Raw genomic sequence first — 25,131 nt, 5'->3', positions numbered from 1 at the left:
AATGTTTAGAAAAATGACATTCATTTATATTATTTCTTGGAAAAATTCGATTTCAGATTAATGAGTCATTTCTAATATCACTTCACCTTTACCTTATTTCAGATTCAAATTGAAACGTATCTACCGTTACTCTACATTCAAATTTCCAACATAGATTTAATTTATGTATTTGCTAATTATATGAAAACATATCTTAAACAAGAAATGAAATTTCAGAAAAAACTAGTGCTAATAATATTAGATCATTTCGTAATTTAGTGATTTTTTTTTTGAATGTTTACTTTTTTGATGAAATTTTTAGTTTAATTAAACAAACAACAGAATTAAAAACATCGATGAAATTAAACGGGAAGTGCATCTACCACAGTCAGGTCCAACGGAAAATTCTAGAAATAACAAAATTGAATCTTATCAAAAATGTTTAGGAGAATTTTGTATGTCTGCACAGAAGCAATAGTAAATAAAGTATAAAATTAGAAGAAATATTTAATAAGCGAAAAAAAAAATATCAACATAAAACTGCTGAGAAAAAGTTATAATAATCCAATGAAGCCGGAACTATGAAGTGATAGAATTAAAACTAGAACGGAATACAGCTTTTTCATATTGACGAAAAAAGAGCATTCTTTTATTAGTATCATTACTGCACTTTCTTGCTAGAATTTTTTGAGTGATCACTCAACTCATCGTGTGAACCATTTACCAAATTTTTGTCATACGATTTTATTTAGCTCGACTTGTTTCGTGTTTGTAAATATGGGATTTTGCAATCGATTTTCCATTTACTTCCTAGTGAACTAAATTTCTTTAATTTTGCATAGGTAAGTATTTCTGATGATATTACTATATTTTAATGTGCTCTTAACTTAATTATCAATAAATTGATTAATTTATTAAATTTGAATATAATTGATTAATTAATATAATGGATTTATTAAATTTAAATATAATATGATTATCCTGTCGTTAATTAGAGAAAAAAATATTGCAAAATTTCAAAATAATTGTATTAGTGAATTATGAAACATATTAACAATTAAAAAAAAGAATAAATAATAATAAACAAAAATTTAAACCCATTTTTATAAGTGCACTTAAGAATTCAAAATATTTATTTGTTATAAATCCGGGCGAAAGAAAATGAAAGTGGGAGACGCTAAAAACAATACAATAAGGAAATGAAACCACAATCTGCACTATAAATAAAGGGCAAAATTTTTTATAGTAATTGAAACAAAAAATTATTATTATTTTAATTCTAATTTATGAGGAGTATTTCTCTCAGTGACTGAAAAAATGCTCTCACAAAAAGCTTATTTTGCTTTTTAAAAAGCATTTTTACTTTAAATAATTATCTGGGAGATAACCCTTTTGCAACAACATTTCAGAATTTCTCGAAACATGTAGATTGACTCCTTTTCTATTATAAAAACTTTCTAAATTAATACTCTCGTGCTTTCATTCAAATGCTGATAAAAACTAAAATGCATCAACTTAAAAATGTTTCCGCAAGACTTTTATTTATCAGCAAATGACAAAATGAAATTCAGAATTTTTGATATTTATAGCTTATTAAAAATTAGAAACAGAAGACAAAGAAAATATTATGATCCGTACAATATTTACTTTTTCTGAGTCATTAACAAATATGAACAAGTAAAAACATAGTAAATAAACCAGGAGACGCTATTCAAGTCAGTCTCATTATAAAAGATTTTATTTAATTTAATATTTCAAGCATTGTATATCATTATGCTTATAAGAAATGAAAAAAGTAAATCAATCCTTAGGGATCTTAAATACATAACATCCACAGCAATTATTTGATTATTTTCCTGAATTAGGAAGCATAAAATAGAAGTACAAATTGTTCTTAAATATTCAGTCTCTGCAAGAAAACTCGCAAATATTAACAAAATCGAACCCCGATCCTGTTTCTTTACTATTTATCTTCAACTGAAACCGTCTGACATTTTTATTCGATGTCAAAATAACTCAAACGCAATCTGTAGAATTTTCTAGAAAAATATATAAAATCTTAATTAAAGTTGCAAAAGAAGTGAACAGAACTAGCACGGAAGAGGGCGCACCAACGGAAAAAGCATCGGAAAGAGATTACAAAACAATTTAGTAGTAAATGATATAGAAAAGTAGGTTCAAACTGGAATCGGTTTCTTTATTTTTTTTAATTTTTTTATTTTATAAACTTTTGTTCCAAAAATAGGTCGATGAAACAGCAATTTAGCGGATGTTAATTTAACTCTGATTCTTAGCAAAGACTTCGATATTTTAATTTTTTGTGACACATTTGCAAATGTATTTAAATTCATTTCGCTTTTTATTGAATGCATCTTTTTTTTAATAACTACATTTTACAAGTTTAACCATAAAAACTAATAGTTGCATCTTTTTTTTTTTTTTTTTTTTTTTAATTATCAGCTAGAATTCTTATAAAGAATTACCTGTGTTCTTAAATAAGATTTAAACATATATTTCAGGAATGCTATTAGTTGTCAAATTGTTTCCCATGCCACATGTTATTATACACATAACTGTAGAAAACATGTTCTCATGCAAAGAAACCCTGAATTATTTTCAAATCCTCAAATTATTTCCATTTATACCAGCATAATGAACACCTAACAACTATAATCACATTTCCCCCTTGAAGGGAGAAGAACTTCAATCCTTATCTACCCCCGAAGAGGGGTGCGAAGTCCGATTGTAGTCAAAAATGTGAAACTCCCACCCCAACACATTCTCGCGGTTCGGACACCCCCACACACCTTTTATTTCCTTCCCTGAAGAAGCTACTACCCTGATCGGGGTCACTAGGTCATAACAATGGCGTCGCACCTGCCAAGCGATTTTTACCTGACCAATAACCCAGTTCGACCCCTCGCATCTCGCAGTCCATTCGTCGTTCGGCTCTGACGCGGGAGAGTGTTTTTCTGTAGCTTTTCATTTCTGGATTATGTGATGACCATGTCAGGTGTTCTCTGTAGATCGCGGTTAAACATGCGAATGTTGTGCATACTCTTCGGCTTGTTGGCCGGCTCTCTGGCCAGCACGTGGGCCCACCCCACCACGACAACTTCGGAAAACTGGAAGGAAACAACAACGATTGAAGGTGCGAAGAATTTTACGGAGGATTTTATAACGGCAGATAGCACTCTAACAACAGGTGAGTGGCCGACTTTCTATCTGATATTTATTATTTTCTCATGATAGAATCTTCGAGGAGTTGGGGTCAATCGTTCGTGTTTTGTTGGTTTAGATTTAATTTCTATCAGGAGGTCATCTATGTTTATTGCTTTTTTATTGGAAGAAAGGTATTAGGGTTTGAGGAAAGAAGTCATAAAAAAGCAATGTTTATTTCATGAGTTTTATAATTGATCTTCTAATTGTAATAGTATATTTTATTTTAAATGGTAATACAAGATTACAGTATTATTAATAATACAAAATTTCTTCCATTACATTGTGATTTAAGAAACTGTTTCTATGTTAAATCCCTTTTATCTTGAAAAAAGATAATAAAAGAATTTTTGTAATTAAAATACAATTTTAATGCTTTCCTGCATTACTAATATGGATGAATTTACAATAGTCTAAATTTTGCTTCTTGCGGTTTTTATTATTTTTTTTTATTTTGATATTTTTCTCTGATTATTTTTAATTGCAATATCAGTTTCATTTGTTTGCTGGATTAGTCACTTATGAGAACATAAGGGCAAAATTCTTTATATTTATGATGATCTTTATGGAATAATCGCAAATTAATTTATTTTATATTTACTTTTACTGATTTTTACTAATACTTTAATAAAAATTTTATAAACAATGACGATTGATGATGGATATAATAAACATGATCAATTCCTTCGAAAATTGACTTATCTCATTTTTGCTTCTTTCATTTTTTTTAATCGATTCTTTAAAGTTTATTTTCGTTGCAGATAATTTTCTTTTTAAGCTAATCCGAATTCAACAGTACATTCCCGATTTGTTATAATAAATCTTTAGAACTTTTATCTGTTAATCTCTCTTTTGTAGTTTAAAAAACATATTGGAAATACTTTTTACATCTTTGTTGTTTTAAAACATATAATACAAATTCAAAATAGTATCGAACATGAAGAAGTTATCGCTCCGAAATGATTAACAATTCTGTGCCCAGAATTAAAACCCTTATTTGTATGCATTATTGTTGGCAGATAGATTTCGGTGATAAACAATCAAACTGATTTGTTTTCAAAAACGTTGTTGTGGATCGAACAAAATGGATTTTATCTTGTTGTACATTTCTTGATGTATTAATGTAATATACATCTCTTTTTCAAAAACTAATTTGGAAATTAAACAAACGTAACTTTAAAATATATTTAAACCAAAATTTACAAATTTCACTGTACCCAAAGCTATATTTGCCAGTGAGTAACAGTTTCGCAATATAACGATAAAATTATCATTAATCAAATAAAGGTTTTTCAGAACGAACGCAGCTCGTAAAAGCGGTAAATTGAGTCCATGAGGTCAATATAATTTTCGAAGTTCTTTCAAAAGGGACTTACTGATTAAATTAAGTTTATTATGCGTTATTTAAATATTTAAAATTATCTGAAAGATAATCTTTCTAGCAAGTTCTATCCTGTGTCCTACTGTCTTCTTTGTAACTCTAATTCATTGCATAATACGTGAAAAATTCCGTAATTTAATGCCTTTATTTTACTGTTCTCGACCGATTTATTTTTTAATTTGACACACGTTTGTAGTCAAGCAGATTTATACTGTGTTTAACAAGATTATTTTCATACTATGATAATGATAATTTGTAAGGAATTAATACATTTTTAAAAAATTAAGATTTGGATATTATATAACTTTAATGCTTTACTATATTTATAATGTTTTTAGTTATAAAAAGCAACCAAAAGCTAAATAATGAATTCATTAAATATGAAAATAAATTTTGCTTTAGCTCAGAACTGTTTTCTTTTGGGATTAAATTTTTCTCTTAAATAATTAAACTGGAAAAATATTTCCCTTACATTAATGAATTAAGCTTCAAATCTCAAGACTTAATTTTGTTGTCAAGGGATATGATGAATGCTTCTACCTTTAAAACAAAAAAGATACGAGAACGAATCTATTGTATTTTGGCAAAAAGGAAAAGCTTTATAAATTGCAAATAATTCGTTCTCGATAAAGTTGTGTATTTGTGTGTGTGCGCGCGCGCGTGCGTGCATGCACGCGTTCTATGTAACACATTGCAGTCAGTTAATTTTTAAGCTTTTGCAATTCATACAAGTATATCTTAGATCCACAATTAATTCAAATTAAAAATATTAAACATTGCTTCGGTTCATAGTTAACAGAAAGTTATAATTCTGCTTCATTTTTTATCTCTTTGAAAGTAGCTTAAAATTTGATTTGTTTTTAAATTTTCATAAATATTGATTTCAATTAAAATATAAAATTTAACTTAAAGTTTAACTTAAAAGGTAACATATTTTCTCTTTTCTGAGTCTGATAAATAGTGTTGGAGATAAGTTCCGGATTATTACAAAAAAAAAAAAAAAAAAAAAAAATACAAACTAACGAACTGTACGAAATTTAGGTGTTGAAAGCATAAATAAAATCGTAAGAAGATATCGTGAATATAAACAAGTGGCAAGGGCAAATAAGACCTTGAGAAAAGTATTTTTCGTTCGACATCATTGCATAAAATGAAATAAATATATTGTTTATATTTGTTTTCATGGCGAGACTAGCATCTACAATTCCATCCTTCCCCGCCAAGGCCCCACACCTTGTATATATGGAATTCGTTGCCATCGATTTTTTTAAAAATATTCTTTATGAAGAAAAAGAAAATGTTCTTTTTGTTCTTTGTAAGAGTATAAACTTGGCTAAAATAAGTTAATATATTAACATATTATGCTTTATTCAGTTTCGTTATATATATATATTATATTAAAAATCGTTCAGCTTAATTATTTCAAAATCCTTTTAGTTCTTTCATAACCAGTGTGTGAAAAAATATTAGATTGCAGTAATTCATCTAATTATTTTTGAGTTTCGTGAAATAAAATACGCATTAATTATTAATAGCCTTTACAAAAAAAAAAAAAAAAAGTTTGAACCAATTTGAAATTTCCCAAGGAATAAATTCTATTATAAACTGAACCAAATATGGCTCGATTTTACAACATACTTGTTAGTGCTGGTTAGGATTTGCCTTTCGAGTGCCATATAAATGGATTCTATAGGTGCAAAGTCAAAAGTATTGAACATACCTAAAATTCCTTTAATAATAGATTAGAATAAATCAACTAACATGAATTTTTTAGATTTTTTTTTACATACTCTATTTAAACAATGGAATTTCTATGAACATTTTTAATTCGAATATACTTAAGTAATTCGAAGTCAAAATCCAAAATTGCAAAAAATTTCATTTTTGAATGGTTGGTGTCACTTAAATACGTCCATATATTTTATTCTCTAATAAGCGAATTTTACGATAGTTAATTCACACATGTATATAAATGATGAAAAAACAAAACAAAATTTCTTTAAAAAGTCTTTGAATACAAGTTTATTTTGTTATAGTTGTTATATTTAAAATTTTGTATTTTTAGTCCAAATTTCCCACAGCTGTATTAGAATTTTTAACTATAATTATTACTTTATTAAAATTATTTGTACTATATTTAATAAAAATTTTAAATATTTAATATAAATCTTGAATGTCATTTTTAGTTTTAAAATTGCCTTTTCCTTGTGAGCATTACTTTTTAGATTCAATTTCTCTTAATTCGAATTTTAAAACTCAGCGACATTTCTGTCGTTCTTTCACATTCGAATCGCAGAAGTTCCATTGCATACGAACTGCCTTCAGTATTGGAGAGAAGTACGTGTCCCAACTTCGTTCCACAAGAAGATCGAAAGTGTTAAACACGTGTAACTCTCAAGGTATAAATCATCAAAAGAGCCCATTTAAGTACAAAAGGGCTCTGACATGAAAGGAAAGGGAAGGGACTAGCATTGACACTCTCTTGAAATGATTCATTGCCACGTAGAAAGGGGTACTTGAAAAGACCTCCCAAGTGTTCGGCGGTACAAGAAGTATCGAAAAAAGTTCTTTTTATGATGTCGCAAAAATTAATTTTACATTTTGCAAAAAAAGCTTAATATTGATTGTTATATAAAATAATTTAATGAGCAAAAACATATATATAATATGGTTTTCACGAGAATATAAGAATTTGCGATATATTCCTTGCCAGTTTTTGTTGCGAAAAGTATAATAATGATAAAAATAATTTGAATTTCTTTTTTTAAAAAACTAGGAAATAGAAATACGTTGACCTTTTAATTTAAGCATTATTTAATTTACTTTTACCATTATTACGATTACTTTAAGAAGAACATAAGAAAATTAGCAAAAAAAAAAAAAAAAAGAATGACTAAGTAAGCTGGTTGGTCATTAAGTCTTTCCATAATTACAAAATTGATTATGAAAGAACTATTGAGTAATACTGTACAGTTCTTAATAAGGAATAGTCATGTTTTTTTTTTAGTCAACATATAGCGCAACCAATAGAGAAATAATGATCTTACATCCGTATGTTAACAAAATAGCCTCAAAGAAAGAAAAACTTCAACGTATTCTTTGGCTCCATGAGCACAAATCGGTCATTATTATTATTGTTCAGTGTCAGTTTTGAGTTGCTCAAGACAGAATGTTTGCAACACCATGTGAAGATATCACTCAAGAAACAGGATCACAAATACTGTGTCTAGTGTGACTGTCTAATTGTTGGACGATACTTGGCGAGTATTTTAAAATGGCCTTGACATTCTTCAAATTACCCCTGGTATTTATTCATAACGAAGGTTACTGACATAAATGATTTAAATAAAAATTTTATAATCATCTTTACAATAAATCGAAATAAAAGATGCATCAAATTACAGTAATTTTTTTTAATCAGAAAAAAAAATTGATGACCACTTGGTTTTTTTTCTCTTAAAATATATGCGAATAAAGTAGCCTTAAAATATGTGTTGTTAAATAAAATGAATTATTTAACAACGCATATGAATGAATTATTATGATGCTCAAAATATAAAATGCTTTAAAGCAAAAAATTTCTCAAAATTGTACCAATGTCTTGAAAATGATCAATATGTTTTAATTTTTGATAATTTGTATAAAAGTAATAATAATTTTTTTATATAAAATAAATCTAGATATCTATTTTAAGTTACGATTTTATTTAAATAATTTGCTTTAGTTTAGAAAATCACAAAATGCAAATTCTGTATACACATATCAACAACTTTCCTGGAAACTAAACTTCAAATAAAAAGTAATAAAACTCAAATTTGTTGAAAAAAATATTTTTGAATAATAATAAAGGTTTAAACAAAATAAAAATTAAAAATAAAATAAAATTTTTGCATGTATTTAATTTTTATATAAAACTTTTTTTATATACTTTTTATTTAAAGATGCTTAGTATTGTTATTCTATTATACTTTCTAGTATTCCAGAAAATAATAAGAATGAAACAAAATGTAAATTCTGTTGTTTTAAAAATCTCCTCGAATTTATTTATTCAACATTAGTTTGATTAACATACATTTCAGCGATCAGAATGTCGATATTCCATTGAAAGGGGTTAATAGTGTGAATCTTATTGAAATTGGTTTAATGTCTTTTGTGACAGCTATGAAACAAATTTTCATTTCTGTCTCTAGATATTGACGATGTCTGATAATAATAAAAATGTGGCGGATATTAAAAATTACCGGTAAATTTTGTGCTAAGACCTACCTTTGTTCATAAACATTTATGTGGCTGATTTGTTCAGCATCATATTACGCCTGAACTGAGGGAATGACGTTTTAATTGTACTTCAGCATAGTTAAAAGTAACGATATAAAAAATTCCTTCAAATAACAAATTTTATCAATTCACTGTTACATTCGACAATGTGTTGAGAGTATTTCTGAATATAATTCTCTTCATTTTTTTTTATTTCATGCACTAGGATTACTTAATGGTTAAAAAAAATGTTGATTTATCACAAAAATATTCTATATCGCTTTTATATCTTTGTATCGACAGCGTATTTTAGGGAATATTTTATTCTTGATAAGATTGAGTGAAGGCCAGAAGAGATACCAATTTTTTGTACCATTCAGTTGAACAGGACTTTTTTATTTACCTCTTAATATATTTTTTTTTTAAAGTAGATATTGGATTTCACTTTACATTTATCTAAAGATTAAAGATGGTTAGCTATTAAAGTTACAATGGATATTTTTATAGCTATTTAAAATTTTAATTCAAATCGAGGAGAGCATATTTAAAATTGATGCTCTCATTTGAATCCTTTATATTAAAATATAGAGAATCAATATTGAAGCAATAAATACTTAATAAAGAACAGAAAATTCTAATTTTTTATGAAGTTGGAAATATTTGTTTCTTTTTATAAATTTGTAGTAGTAGTATTTTTTGGAATTAGATCCCATGTGGGACATGCGGCGTCTAACCCAAGACTAAATGACTAAAAAAACATTAATTGCTTCAAACAAAAAAAATCATATGGAGCGAATGTAAAAGAACTACCTCAATGATATAAAAATAGTACATTTCAATTAAGCAAATCACGGCGAAGGGCAAATTTTGAAATACAATAAAAGAAGCTTATGGCTTTATGAAAATCAAGATGCCGGCGATTCATAAGTTCGAACAATATCAGTTCTTGATTCCATTATTTCCTCAGGAACCATCACCACCTTTTTTTTTTTTAATTACAGCCAGTCACTCCGATACCACAGAACTAAGCCGTATACACAGAGATTATTGTGATTGGCTGTTATGTTCATCAATTCATTGACTATCCAACTTTTGCATAAAAAAAACAACCACCAACCAAAGTTCAAATAATCTTCAAATTGTTGGCAAAAAGCTAAAAATGTCTTCCATCATTTCTTTTAACATTTTTAAATTTCCAGGGTACTGTAATATTGTGTTAAAATTACTATCCATAATCAGTTCCTTTAACGCCTTTGAATTCGACACATTCTGTTAAGTAGTGCTGAACTGAGCCTATTTCCCCTCATTGGCGGATAAAATAAAAGCCACCTGTTATTGCTAGAACTGAAGGAAACCGCGTTTGCCATCGGTGTGCCAGGTAAGAAGCATTATTACAGATTCGAAAGCAAATCTGGCGATAGGGTTTGATTGATGAATGATCGCGCCAGGAAGAAGAAACGCGCATCCGCCTGGTGACGTCACCCGGCTTTCCCTGAACACGAAAGTTCAATACACTTTTTCCTGGATGCTTGTCAACAGTTTTGTGGTTATTTGTATAATTGACTGCTGACCTACTACACCTCTTTCTAAACAGGCAGACCTTGCTCCAGGCCGTTTTGTTTTCGTTTTCTCCCATTTTTTTTAATGTATGCACTAACAGGGTGTGGGGAAAACCCGCTTCTTTGAGAATTAGTTACTGAAGATTCAAAGTAATTCGAAACTTCTGCGCCAAAGCATACGTTTCTTCATAACGCATGGTAATGCAATGACTTGCTGAACTTTTTTCTAATAATTAATTGCATTTTACTTTATCCTTTATATAAAGAATGATATTTTGGAGTCTAATTTAAACTTATTTAATCTCCTGGTTTTTAGCTCGATTCAGCTCATATTGACTTCGATCTAAAGTATTCTCATAGAACCTGGGACCTTGTCGTTCGCAGCCGAGTAACGTGACCACAATACAAAAGCAATTGCTCGTGTAGCGTAGCTGTTAACTGGCTTATAAGCTTTCACCACAGATTAATGCAACAAAAGCTCTGTGAAAATGCTTTCGTCAGTGATTCCCACACTCCGAAAGGGGGGATAAAATATTTGTGACTTAAACAAATTTTTCTAAAAGATCCTTATGATTCCCTTGTCTGTGATTGACACGCGAAGAAAATCCCTATAAAAATCACAGTATATAAGCACTGAGAAATTCTGATTTTCCCTCTTTTAGCTTTTCCTCATTTCACTCTGTGTTGTGCTCGTCGCTTCTGCTTGTTCATAAATCATGCTTCTCGGGATGGAAATAAGAGTTAAAAAATTCTGTCTTTGGCCACGACTCTGCTTCAAAAATTATAATTATAAATCAACATTAAAAAGTGGAAACAGAATGTGACATTTGCAAAACTATACAATAATGCATGCCCATCAAGGGATGAAATCAATGCGGAAGTGGAATTATGGCATTTTCTGTAAACAGTGTGGACGAATTACGTGAAATAATACTGTCTTTACCCCGAATGTTATAACAGACTATAGCTATAGAGATGGAAAAGCGACATGAAACTGAGATTCAAAAATACGCAAACTAAGATTCAAATCTATTGCTTCAAAAATTCACAAGCCTTGATTTAAAGATATACATATGAGCTATTTTTCCCCTTTAAATATCTTATTAGAATATTTTTGCGAGAAATCGCTATAAATGACATTTCTGATAGCTAATTCTAAAAGTGATAGAATTAGTGTTTCAAAATTACAGAAATTTCATGCCCGAATAACAGAAATACTAAATTCGAGAATAACAATTTTGCGCTACTTCTGAAAGAAAAGTTTCATTTGGGTTTATTCATGCCCATACATGAAGGAGCAGTGTCTAGAGTTGACCTTCAATTTCTTCAAGCTTCCGAATGTGCAGTCATGCATTCTCGGACTTTAACACTATTTGCTTTGTGATGATATAAAGCAGAAGAAAAGGGAAAGTCTTTTAAATGAAAGAATGATTGTTGGGACTTTTAAAGAGCACAAAAGGGGAGCGGCTTTGACACTGGTAGATGTATGGATAGGGATCCCAGTCATGTACAGGACAAACATGAAAAGTATTTTAGGATGAGGGGACAGAAAAACTAATTTTCAGACCAAATTGTCAATACTAATAAAATATCCCCATTAAAAATAAGTAAATGGACATTAATCAAACAAGTTGTATTGTATTACTGAAAAGAAAAGAACTTATATCTTATGATGAAATAACTTGGTGGAGACAAATAAAAATCTCAAATCATCATGTCAAAAAAATATCTGCTATAAACTTTTGCTTAAAGATGTTGACGGCTGCCCATACATTGATACTTTCCTTAAATTATAACTAAAAGAATCGCTTTATGATTAATTATCCATAGAGCTTCTCAAACGACTAAGTGTTCGGTGTATGATTCGATACATCACATAAAACATTCATGTTCTTAACATTTTCGTGGATATTAAATTCAAAAGTAAATAATGCATAGTTTTTTTTTATTTCAAGAGTTCTCTTAGGAGATTACTTATTAGTAACCTGTTAAGATGTAAATTTCAAAATAAATTTACCAAAACCATCACTAAGAAAACATTTCTTTTAATGCGTAAGTTTAAGAACTTGGTTGATACTTTAGTGAATTTGTAGGTTTTTCTCAATCTGCCTATGATTTGTGAAGGAGTGTCCTTAAAAGAAGGCTTGGCGCTAAGACATAATAGTTGAATGTAGCAATTCATTAAATAGACTGCAGTGCAACTTGAGATATTTCAATAACACTGTAATAAAAATTTAAATATATTGATATGTAAGAATGAGGCCAAACTACTACATGGCAAAACGTGTTTAAAGATTTGTTTTTAATAAATAGTTTTCAAAAATTAAATAAGTTATTTTTATAAAGAAAAATTTTTACGTTTATAAGTATAGTGCTGGAAACATTTTTGCAGACTCCTATAGGCGAAGTGCCTATCTAATGTAGCGGTAAGTTGTCAGATAATGGAAGTAAATACTTTATGCTTGTGGTTGGATTTTATTTAAGCATCGAATTCTTAGAAATTTGCGATATTCCGAATAAGATATTACTCGGAGTGTTAATATTACAGAATATTAATTTACAATATTCCTAATAAGGTATGTTTGTTCTAGTAAGGTATTTAGATGCGACATTTGCAATATTATTTTGAGTATTCACATCATAATTCAAAACATATTTTGCAGATATCGCATCTTAATACCTTACTCGAACACTTCCACCTATGTGCAATGAAATTCCATGTGTTCCCTGAGAGTTGTACAGCTCAATAACTTATTGATACAGTACAGAAATTTGGAATTACAAATGTCGGCTCGTGTGTTGTCCTCGTAAGCGTTCAAAATAAAGCAGTTAATTTGAAGAGAATCCTCATATTCTTTCATAATGGGATATATGTATATTATAACAGAGGAGCGTCTAAAAATTAACTTTTGCAATTGAAAAAGACTTCTTTTTTCAGATTTCAATATTTTTTTAAAAAAAATTTTAATATCAGTTCTATTTTTTAGAAAATGGTTAAAAAAATAGGCCTAATTTTTCCAAATCGCATAGGTAGATTTTTATTTTCTACTCAAGATATGTCGAACTCGAAAGTCTACCGAAAAAAAGGTCAGGGTGGCCTTTACGTCTCTTCATATAAAGCGTTGATTTAATAGATGAATGCTTTGAATAATTTCTTTTGGGATTTCTCAGCATTGGACTGCTAACAAGAAAGATGAAAAAGAAAGCCGAGTTATTCTCACTTTCCTTTTATAGTCATCAATGCCCATTCATTTGTATTTTCCCTCACCTAACTTTTAAGGGTTTTTCTAATCTTTCAGACACAATTGTGTAGAAAAACGATTTAACTCTATTCTATCATTCTGGCTGGAGAAGTTTAAAGGATGCCATTCACACATGTAAATAGAAACTTCGGAACACATAAAGTTAAAAAGACACCGCCATGCCTTTATTGAAAGCCGCGAGACCCCAAACCGCTTCAAGGCAAGTAGTAAAAAAAACGACAGGGTTGGAGTATTGAAAAAATTCCTTCAATTCTACCTACATGCCAAGTGGCGATATTTTCACAGTTGAAGCAGACCACAGTTTTAACCCCTCTCCATTGGTCGTATTGGCTAGCCATAGTTCATCCGTGCCCAAACACACCAAAAAAAATGAATTAAAAGAGAACAATAAAAATTGCTTTTGATAAATAAATTCTTAATAAAAAGAAATTATTTTTTATATCGGAAACAACAAAAGAGGTATTTTCAGTGCAAACTACGATTGGGAACATTAATATCTGTATTATTTATGAATCACTATCAAGAAATATTTTCCACTGAAAATGGTTTTATAAATATATGCATTTTTTGAGATTATAAAATAGATATAATGTAAGTAACAAAGATATAAAAGTAACGCAATACAGAATGAAAATTTTAGGAAAAAATTTGATACATAAACATTTTTTAAGTAATACAGAATTCAGAAATTAAACTGAAATTAATGTTGCTGTGGCACTATGATTTCAAATGATTCTTAATTTTTTATCTGGTTAACGTTTCTATGTGTATTTTGCTCAGAAATAAATTAGTAAAATTATCTAGCTTATAATTGAATCTCTAGCTTATAATGAAATCTGAAACATGAACGTCGTTACTTCTGTAAATTTGACGAAATATTTTCTATAGAGATTGAAACATGTAACAATTGTTTAACCCTTTGACTCGGATGGTACCTCTCACTCGCCATTCACGACGGTGCATCTTTTTGACGTTTTATTTATTTACTTTTCAATTTTGAGTGTTAAAAATGTCTACAAAATGGTAAAAAGATACAGATTCATTTTCCAGGGAAATTTAACTTGAAACAATTATATATATTTATTTTCTGGAGCAATAAATAATTCTTTGTATTATGTAAATAAGTGTGTATCGAATTACTTTTCCGAGTGCATAAGGTTAAAGTCTTTAGTTAGTTTGTTTTAAAATGCTTGCTTATATCCAGTTTTTTTTTAATGGAAGATTTTTTAAAGGTTTTCATAACTTTGTTTTTATACTTCAACAGATGTCTTAATGTTGTTGAAATTAATCCATTAGCTGCTACGATCTCCATTCGGAGATTTTTGTATTTTAAGGACACCACTCGATGCAAAAAAATATATATTTTGTACGCCTGACAGCTTAGTTTCATTCTATATAGATACAGTCAGTATTCTGTGTCTCGTTTCTTTAAAACAAGCAAACATATTTGAAAATCAGTCTGTGAGTTGAATGGGACAGAATCGTCATATTTGAAGCATTAGAAAAATTTTTGTTTTTTATATATATTATACTAAAAATGTAAAAATATGTAATTTAGATATTATGGTAACGATCTGTTATTTACTAAGTCTTTTGTTTTTCATTAAAATGAGTTTGTTGATCATTTTATAAAGATATCCATTTGGAACTTTGAATATAATTATATTGTTACACAACTTTTTGCGCATATACATAATTTATCCGGCCAAAACTTTAAAAAAATGGCAGTTAATGAGTTAAATATAACAATAAAATTTTCACTACTTTATGACATACAGTGGGTAAAAAAAGTTTCCGTACGGAAGACTAAAATAAAAATAAACTAGCATAATTTCTAATCTTTGGTTTTTATCTTCATAAACTACTTATATATTGTTAATATGAGTCTTTAAAAAGGAGTTTCAAAATAAATTGCTCTTTTTTGCAAAACTCAGCAAGTCTGTTTGAAATTTTTAAGATAAATGACGAATTATCATGCAAAAAAAGTTTCCGTACGCAATATGCGAATTCCTCCTGACGTGCTCAACAACTAATCAACAGTAAATATTCGAAATTTGATGGTTTGTCAGAGTGAAGAATACGACATATCGACAGTTGTTTAATTCCAATGTTTCGCTGATCGTCTTAAAATGCAAATTCAGAAATCCATTCAAAAGTTAGTGATTCGGTTGCGAAAAAATGGATTATTTATGAAAAAAGAAATAGTGAAATGACTTACAAACCCAAGTCTACAGTGCAGTATATTATTGAAAGATACCGTGAAGTGTAAACATTTGAGGATAGTGATCGATCCGGAAAAACACCGAAGTTAAATAGCTTACATAAAAGAAATATCATGTATAAGTTGCAAGATAATCCCTCGGATTAGCGCACCTCAACTTGCAACTGATTTAATGGTTAATTACAACATTAAATTCGCATCTTCAATTGTGAGAAATGTCATTTAAAAAAAAGGTTAAAATGGATGTGGGGCTCATAAGAATCTTGTTATATAAGTCTCTGCTACAGAAAAAGCGTCTCGAGTTTACAAAGAAGCATATAAGCAAGCCTCTATCATTTTGGAAATCGGTTCTTTTTAGTGATGAATCAAAATTTAATATCCGTGGGTCAGATGGTCGAGTTATGATCTGGAGGGAATCAAAACAGCATATGTTACTTAAGAATTTATCTGGAACTGTGAAGCACGGTGATGTTTGGAATATGGCATGGGGGTGTTTAAGTGCCGCTGGTTTCGGGTATTTATGTTTTATAAATGGAAATATGGATAGGTACATACCTCTTGACATTCTAAAACAAAACGTTTTAACCAATGCAGATAAACTGTCCCTTGGAATGGACTTTACTTTTCAACAGTCCTAAGTACACCTCCAAGATTTGTCAAGAGTTATGTCTCTGTAATGTTAAAAAACAGCTTCATAGCCCTCCCCAGTCTCCCGATTTAATGCTTATAGGACATTTATTGGAAGAAATCGGTCGTGAACTAAAAAAAAAATATGACACAAAGAACAAGGTTGAACTCAAAAGGGCCATTTAAGACATTTGGAGTAGTATTTCTTCAGAAACAACAACAACAACAAAAAAAAACAAAAAAAAAAAACTGATGGGGGCTATGCCACAACATTTGAAAGAAGTGATAAAGGCCGAAGGAAGGCCTACCGATCATTAAATGCAAGTTGGTCAGCATGAAAAAGGTTTTTCGTGTACTATGTAAATACCGTACGGAAACTTTTTTGTTCCTTATTAGTGGCATTTTTTTATTTTTTTCAATTTAAGTATTTAATTTTCGTCATATTTTTTCCTTTATAATATTCATAAATAATAAATGAAATTGTGTTAAACCAATTTCAAAATTTTCATTTTCATAACAAATTATTTTGTGCCAAAGATTTAACTTTTATTAACAGTCATAGCTGCGTACGGAAACTTTTTTTACCCACTGCATTTGTCTGATTTTTTTACTAAGAAATTTTGTGTCATTCTGGTGATCGTTCTAAAGCAATCACAAACTGGCTTACCGTCTAAAGTAGGCCCATCTACTTTGCTTTTGATTGAAAGTTTATTGGCTTGAAATGATCCAAAAGTTAATTCACTGCACCTAATAAATGTACATGTAGAAAAAAAATATTAAATAAATATTTAATGAACTTAAAACATTTCATTAAATATGGTTGTATAAATAAGTAAATTATAATATATTTAAAATAAAACCTCATAAAAAATATACGACCTTGTTTGCACTCATAGCCTATGCTTATTAATCCCTGCTTTTTTGGGATAATTAGCTTCCAGTAATGTCTTGCTATGTATATCTTCCTATTCAACGTAATGATATGCTCAAGAAAAGTACATGAACAAAGTTAAAGTTTTTCCTTTAAATTTTTTGTTATACGAAATATAGCTCTACCAAGTGATCTCGAAAGGGGTGGAGGGTAAAGAGGCGGTCGTAACTGTAGTTAAAGCAACTCTACATATTAAGTTGAAAAATGTGATCTATGATTTATTTAGTAAATTGTTTCATTCTCCAATTGTATTGCATCTCCTCATACTTTGATAAATTGATTGCTTAATGAGGAAAGATGACATCAAAAATGATCAGAGGAATTAAAAAGCTTATCCTCAAATAGATGAGACAGGAATAAAGAAGTTTCCCATTTTAAGAGATCATTAGCAATTTTTTTTTCCATATAATCTAAAGATTTGCGAAAATTTGTGTTCTCATCACTTTTATTAAAGATGAAATTGACGTGTCTTTTTACAATATCTGTGAGAAAAAAAAAGAGTAATTTCATATCATTATAAAAATATCAACTCATTCCATCAATTACTTTTCCAGACCCCAAAAATCCTGAATATCTCAGCTTAATTATATAATTTATAACAGGTAGTAATTTTTTTTTACTCGTCCTCATTTTGCAGTTATCGTAACAAAATGTATGAAATTTGTAAAAATAATTGATCTGAGCATATAATTTTTTTTAATGTCAGAGAGAGAGAGAGATTGCTCAGTTTAAAATCTCACTGATTGCACCATTAAAAATCTCTTCATCTTCTTATCATTACATGGAAAATACCCTTTTATTTCATAATACATACATTTTAATAAATAAAAAAGATAATTTAAATTCGAATATCCAGTCCAGAATATTGTAATATAATTACGTTATGACAAAAAGGCTTTTTTTTTTTTTTAATCATGAGCATCTTTTTATTTCACCATTGTTTCCAAATCAAACTTACTAATTCATAAACGAACGTTTTCTAGCAAAATTTAACAAAAAAAAAAATAAATAAGCAAGTTTTAGAAATTAAATAGGTTTGGATTATTAATTTATTTATTCTTTGAATTAAAAACCCTGCTATGGAAATCGACTCTATAATTAAATAGGTTACTGAGCATTTGAATAGTGAAAAATACGTTTCACGAATCGTGGTATAAGAACTAAAATAATTAGACATTTATTGAAATTTAATAAACACGTTTTACGGAAGTAAAGCTGACCTCACTGAAGAACTAATTGGTTTGGTTTTTATTGTGACTATTAATTTTTGCAAGATAATAAACTTGAGGAAAATGTTTACATTTCATTTAGTTTCAAATTAATTAAAAACAATTCATTAAAACGTAGAAAAATCCTTTCTTAGTAAACTGCTACTAACAAAGAATTAATATGTGTCACATTTGATTGCTCAAAATTTAAAGGTATTTCTTATACTGCCTCTTAAGTGAAAAAAGACATGATGTTGTAAAGGTTCACTTTCAATCCTCCACTATTTTGGTAGACGATCATTACGACTTTTTTCTTATTGCGTAATTCCTCTGCATTAATTGTAAGCTTTAAGATTATGTAGACTGCATAGTTTTCCTTTTCCTCGTTATTTTTTATATAACTAAAGAATTTGTATCAGTTTCGATGCTGCAATAGTCTGAAATGAGAGTGCAAAACTGTTTTCTTTAGATTATTAATTATTGCTTTTAAGTAATAAACATTCTTTGTCTTGCTGAAAAACTGAAACTAAATAAAAAATAAAAGAAAATCAGCCAAATTCATTTATTTCTTAGACATTTAGTTCTGAAAGTGATATTTATTAATAATTTAATTTTCGAGAAATAATTTTTAAGAGAGTGTGTATGTGAGTATTTGAATCAAAAGTTTTTTAATTGGAATGAATTGGACTTATTCACACTCTAGGTGAATTTTAGTCTAAAATTATCCTCCTTCGTTTTGTTTACATTTATAGCCCAAAATGTATGCAAATATTTTCATAAAAGAGACTAGCTTATTGATAACAAAGTGCACATGTTTTATATCTGCAAATAATAATAATATAGCACGAAATAATAACTATTATTTCTAATAACTTTTGCGAAATAAAAATAAATTATGAATAGTCTAATTGAATAAATTTTCTCTCGTGAAAACTGGTGGATTACTTCAAGATTTCATTTTTTTCCCTCCAAATGTTTTTAAATAATATGTAAACATTTATAAGAAAATTGTAATGGGATTTCTAAAGAGGTTATAGAATATGCGTATTATGAAAAATGGTCCTATTCAATACAAGTTCGAGCTTTCTAGTCTGATTAGAATCTAAGTTAGTGCGACTTGATTATTTTTGAGAAACGGAAACGAGCCTTTTATCGATAATAAGTCAATTAGAAATTAACATAATGGAGACATAGTGCAATGAATTCAGTAACTGAATTCAATCAATAAACTTTCAATTCATATTTGACATGATGCTCATATTCAAATTGATTTTTTTTTCAACGTATTCTTGATGCAAATTATATTTTTAATAAGCAAGCATTCCCTTTGAACCATCAAATGGCCGGTAAACTGTATTACTAGTTGCTTCATCCTTTTCCAATGACTTCATTGGACTGTACGAACACGGAACATACTAAGCTGTCTGTTAGCGGAAATTATTTATTTGAATCCGCCACCAGATTAACAAATTTTTGAGCTCTTTAGGCGGAAGATCCCTCTATACAGGCAAGACGGTTATCTATTTTTATCTTCCATCCTCACAGTGCATTTATCCATCATACATATCATGATATAATAAGACTGTAGAGTAATTCTAATAGCAAAGAATTAAATCCTTGCGAATTAGTTCTAAATCAACTCTCAGTCGAAGTAAAAGTGGAAAAAGAGAATGACAGACAAAGAAAAGTACTGGTAAAACATTTTCTCTGCCATTCGTAGTGAAAATGTTCATTTAAACAATCTACTGCACACTGTATTAGAAAGTGTACCTTTAACAAGCTTCTATTACAAATAAATAAATTAATTAAATTATGATTACAATATGAAAAGAAAAAATAAATTTAAATTCATTTTTTGAAATCTAGAACAGTTGGAAATTGTTAGTCTGCTTTTAATAATAATAACAATAAACCTTCGGAAACTCCTTTTTAGAGACTGTTTTTTCTCACCGCTTATTCAATTAAGAAACAAAGTTTAAACAAGATTCTAATGAGAGAAAAAATGTTTGCTTATACATTTGTTAAACAAAGATGAATGGTTTTATTATTCCTCAAGAGTTTCGAAGTATACTTCTTTTATTATGTAATTTCGAAATTTTCAATATTGCAATGATTTTAAAATAATACTATTTTGTAAATTCTATCCATTCTAGTTTGTCGCTTGCCTTTACATGCGAGCTCGTCATGAATTTGGAAAGGTTGAGACTGGAAGAAAGGTCAACGCTCTAATCGCGTGGGAACTTCGTCAAATAAATTCTTATCAAATAACTTCAGTCCTGCTGTTGACACGATGACCCTGTCGCGTTTCTGTAACATGTCGGATTTCGCTGCCATGTGTAAAGGCAAAGAATTGTGAAATTTACAGCAGATAATTCTCTATTTAAACAAATTAAAACATCGTATAAAACTTTATTTACTTTTTCATCTTCTAGAATTTCATTGGATTTACAATTCACCCCAAGTTAGGTGAACAGAACTAATGAAATTAAAGAAACTCACAAGAACGAAATTTCGTATGCGTCTGAGCCTTTTTCTTCAAGCTTTCCAAATTTTGCTTTTTATCTTATGGATTTTAATATTTATCTACTCTTATATGAGATAAATACAAAAAAGGAAGAAAAAATTACATAAAAGCAATTGTCTTTTTAAGGATATTATTCTACATAAAGTTATAACACATCAGAGCTGCATCTACAAAATTCTACTCAATAAAATACAAAAACCAAGTAATCTTTGATTATCCAAATGATCATCTTATAAATAAAAGAAGCGACAGCAGCGACTTAATGGTAGTCTCTAAATCAGTTTGAAAAAGGAAACCCAATGACATCGAAGTCCATCGTGTATGCAAGTCTGGCTCTTTTTTAAATCTACCGGTTTATCCTAAATTATACCTTGTGATTAAAAAAAATATTTTCTGTTCTATCAAGGATATATAATTATATACAAAATAAATGTTAAACTCTATTCCATTATTCTCGCTGTGGAAGTTTAAAGGATGTCATTCACACATGTACAATCTTTTTAAATTCGTTCCGGTTGCAATGCGGAACTTTCAAGAGCGTGTATAGCACAGACATCGTCATTTGACGATAGCTTGAAAGTATGAGAGTCGTCCCAAAACACCAGTCACTTAGCTGATTAAATAGGGACCAAGGATATAAAAAAGATGATAGCAAATCAGTCATGAGTTCTCAAAAAACTATATTAGACTCTTTGATAAATTAAAAAATAATGTAAATTTTTAATAATGAAATTTTTAAAATAATTTTAGGATTATTTAAAAAAAGAATAATATTACAAATCAGACAAATTAATCAATTTCATAATTTTTTGTTGTCACGTCAGTTGACTATTTTAATTCATTAGCATTCATTTCACGTCTTAGTCATTAAAAAGCAAGGGTAAGTGACATTTGTGTATTTGTTTGGTTTGTGCTCCACAGTATGCTTTTTAAAAAAAATGTATGCATAAAAAGAAAAACTGGCTTTAGTTTTTGTCCGTCCCTCCAAAAATTAAATGTCAGGAACATCACATAACTCTTTTCTTTAAAACATACTGGTAACCTTTATCTTAAATTTTAAAAAAAATACTTGTAGAGCAGGTATGCAGGGTGTCCCAAAAAGATACAACGAACTTTCATTTTCCTAAATATTGCACCTAGAACATATATTTCAATTATAAAGTTTCAATAAATAAGATGGAAAATTGTAAGAAAATACTTTGACTTCTAAAGAAATTGATTGACACTATGATATGATTTTTAAAAAATAAATTTTTATACCACTCTCATAGCGAAAATTATTGAAAAATGCGCTATTATTTTCTTATTCAGCCCATTCAAGGAATATTTTGCCTTATACATATTATCCCTGAAAATAACGATATATCTCTGAAAAAGAATCTCACTTTAACACCAGTCAGAGGCATAATAAAATTTGCCTTTCAATTTTTCAGAAAATTTTAGAAGCAGAAGCATGCAATTTTGTCTCTTTATAATTGTGAGCACGAAAAATATTTCACTCATTGACGCTTTTTTGATACGGAGGAAGTATAAGAATTTAATTTTTGTAACTTTTTCTTATTTTTATCCACAAAACAAGCCATACTATTTCTGTATAATTGGCTACATTATTTCATGAAACTTGTCAAATGAAAGTATATATCTAATTGTAATAGTAAGAAAATAGACGCTTGTTCCACTTTTTGAAACACCCTGTATATGACATCAGTCACATCCAATCATCCAAATTGAACTCAATAGTTCATTTATTGAATAAAAATGTTTTACAGAATAAAAAACTAACTTGAGAAGTAGATAAACATAGCCCGTTAATGCCCAAGGAAGTAAAATGAAATCTTCAAATAATAATAATAATAACCATCAAAGAAATTGGTTGAATTTTTGATACTTTACTTGTATTTTAGTGGGTGTTTTTTTAACGCATCGTACGTTTATTTAATTTTTAAATAACTTAAAACGTAATGAAACAAAATAAACCTGAATAAAATATAATTTCAATAGATATTCCATGTATTAACTTCTCAAGTGATTCTACAAAAGATATAATTATTCTATATAATTTAAAAATATGAAGATATTTTATTTTTTTGCAATTGTATGTAAAAAGAATTTTATAGTTAAAAGTTTATTATAATTGATAATAGTATTATTATAAATTGATAGAGAATAATTTAAAAAAAAAAGATACTGTCATCAAGTGAGAAAATCATTTGGCAGATTTATTCTTTCAAAAAAAAAAAAAAACACCCTAAGTTGATGATTCAATAAAATAAATCTGAAACTTCGTGTCGTTATAGAAAGAAAGTATTTTACTCACTTGACAATTTTTCGTAATGGGGATTGTATGAAAATCTTAATTTTGTAGCATTTATTATCAATCTCTACGGAAACCAAAGTATTTTCACACCTTGTTTGATGAAAAATTGCATTTACAAGTATTTATCTAATTGCAATAATCAAGGCAGAATAAACGCTTGTTCCGCTTTTTGGGGGCTTTCTGTATACTTATTAGGGCATTTTATATTCTAATTTTTCATAAAACACTTTAAAAAGTACTTTTTTAAAAATATTTAATAGCTGATTTTCTTAATTCCATGCTAAGAGTGGGACATCATTTTTTTCATCAATTACATCAGTAGGACATGATACATCATTTTTTAAATAATGTAAAATTCTATTGCCAAATTCATATTTTGAAAAAATTTTTCCTCTCCATTGTATTGATTTCATTGCTTATATCAAATTTATAATTACAATTTTATCCAATATATTAATTTGAACTGTTATGTGAAAATTTCTAAACTCTTTTTCTCTCACGTGTTTTTGCATCCTTATATTTTAAGTTATAAATTTAATTTAAATTGTGTGAATTATTTTCTTTTTGACAGTGATAAAATTATTATAATTTCAGAAATAATATTGTGATTCTTTTATTGGAATTATTAATTTTGGAAAGATTAGCAGCAAACCTTCCAAAATTATTTGTACTAAACGCTTTCGTTTAAGATTTATAAACCCATTTCTTCTCCTAATTTGATCATTCGACAAGAAATTCACTAATCGCTGGTAGTGCCATCTGTGATCTATTGAAAGAACTAAAAGTAATTTTGCCGTTTGGAATACTCATTAAATACTACATAAAAGTATTAGCTTCCGTATTCAGGAATAAATATTTTTTCATTTTTTTAAATTTAATAATTCTTAACAAATACAAAATCTATGATTTAAAAAAATTTTCATGGAGTTTTTTTTTTTTAAACTTAACAACAATTTGAATACTGTGAACGCATTCTGAAATTGTTTATACATTTATAACTTAATGCATTTCTTTCTTGAAATGAAACTCGTCGAAGAATCATTAATAAAATATTTATGGGAAATGAATTTATTTAATTCTTGTTATCTGTCACTTTATGTATTCTTTTATTAATTAAATGAATCAAATTACATTTGCTTGCTTACTTTTGCAGGATTTTTTTCCAGACTTTGCAATTGATTTAATATAAATCTTATCCACTATCTAAAAGATCATATGTTATAAATATTTAAAAATTACAAACAAATAAAAAAAAAATCTGATTCATTTTCACTTACTGAAAAGCAAAATGAATGCATTTCTTGCAAAAGAATAGTCAACATTACTCGAGGCCACAAATTTTGGACTCAAAACTATAAAAGCTAGGAACTTTTATGTAGATTTACCACGAATGTTTTCAAAGTTATTATTTTTAATTGATGTAAACAGTACTAGGAAGGCTGAAAATATGCATGCTTTTTAACTATTTAAATATATTGGCAACTTAATCTATTATGATAAATAATTAAGAAAAATTTTGCTAAGAAATAAAAATCAAACTTGAGGATCGTTTGAATTTCAATTTAATTTCAAATGTGGTGATTGCGTTGTCAAAGGATATACTATGCAACTTGCCGTTTTCGAAGTTCATAATACTATATGTACA

At 28.5% G+C, this 25,131-nt stretch overlaps 1 protein-coding gene across 2 annotated transcripts in view; it reads left to right on the top strand.

The window, feature by feature from the left end:
• Positions 1 to 2,746: 2,746 nt before the first annotated feature.
• Positions 2,747 to 25,131, top strand: part of LOC129965937 (serine protease 33-like) — a 47,627-nt gene continuing 25,242 nt past the window's right edge. The window contains exon 1 of one of the 2 annotated variants that reach the window (XM_056080237.1): positions 2,747 to 3,184. In XM_056080237.1, coding sequence (XP_055936212.1) covers positions 2,980 to 3,184 — 205 coding nt within the window. In that variant the 5' untranslated portion in view covers positions 2,747 to 2,979. The remainder of the gene's footprint in view (positions 3,185 to 25,131) is intronic. The other variant, XM_056080236.1, reaches the window with a different exon arrangement.

The sequence above is a fragment of the Argiope bruennichi genome, chromosome 4, assembly GCF_947563725.1.
Source record: "Argiope bruennichi chromosome 4, qqArgBrue1.1, whole genome shotgun sequence".
Classification (NCBI taxonomy): domain Eukaryota; kingdom Metazoa; phylum Arthropoda; class Arachnida; order Araneae; family Araneidae; genus Argiope; species Argiope bruennichi.
Note: the sequence above shows the minus strand (reverse complement) of the source record. Positions and strands in the feature narration are given on the sequence as shown.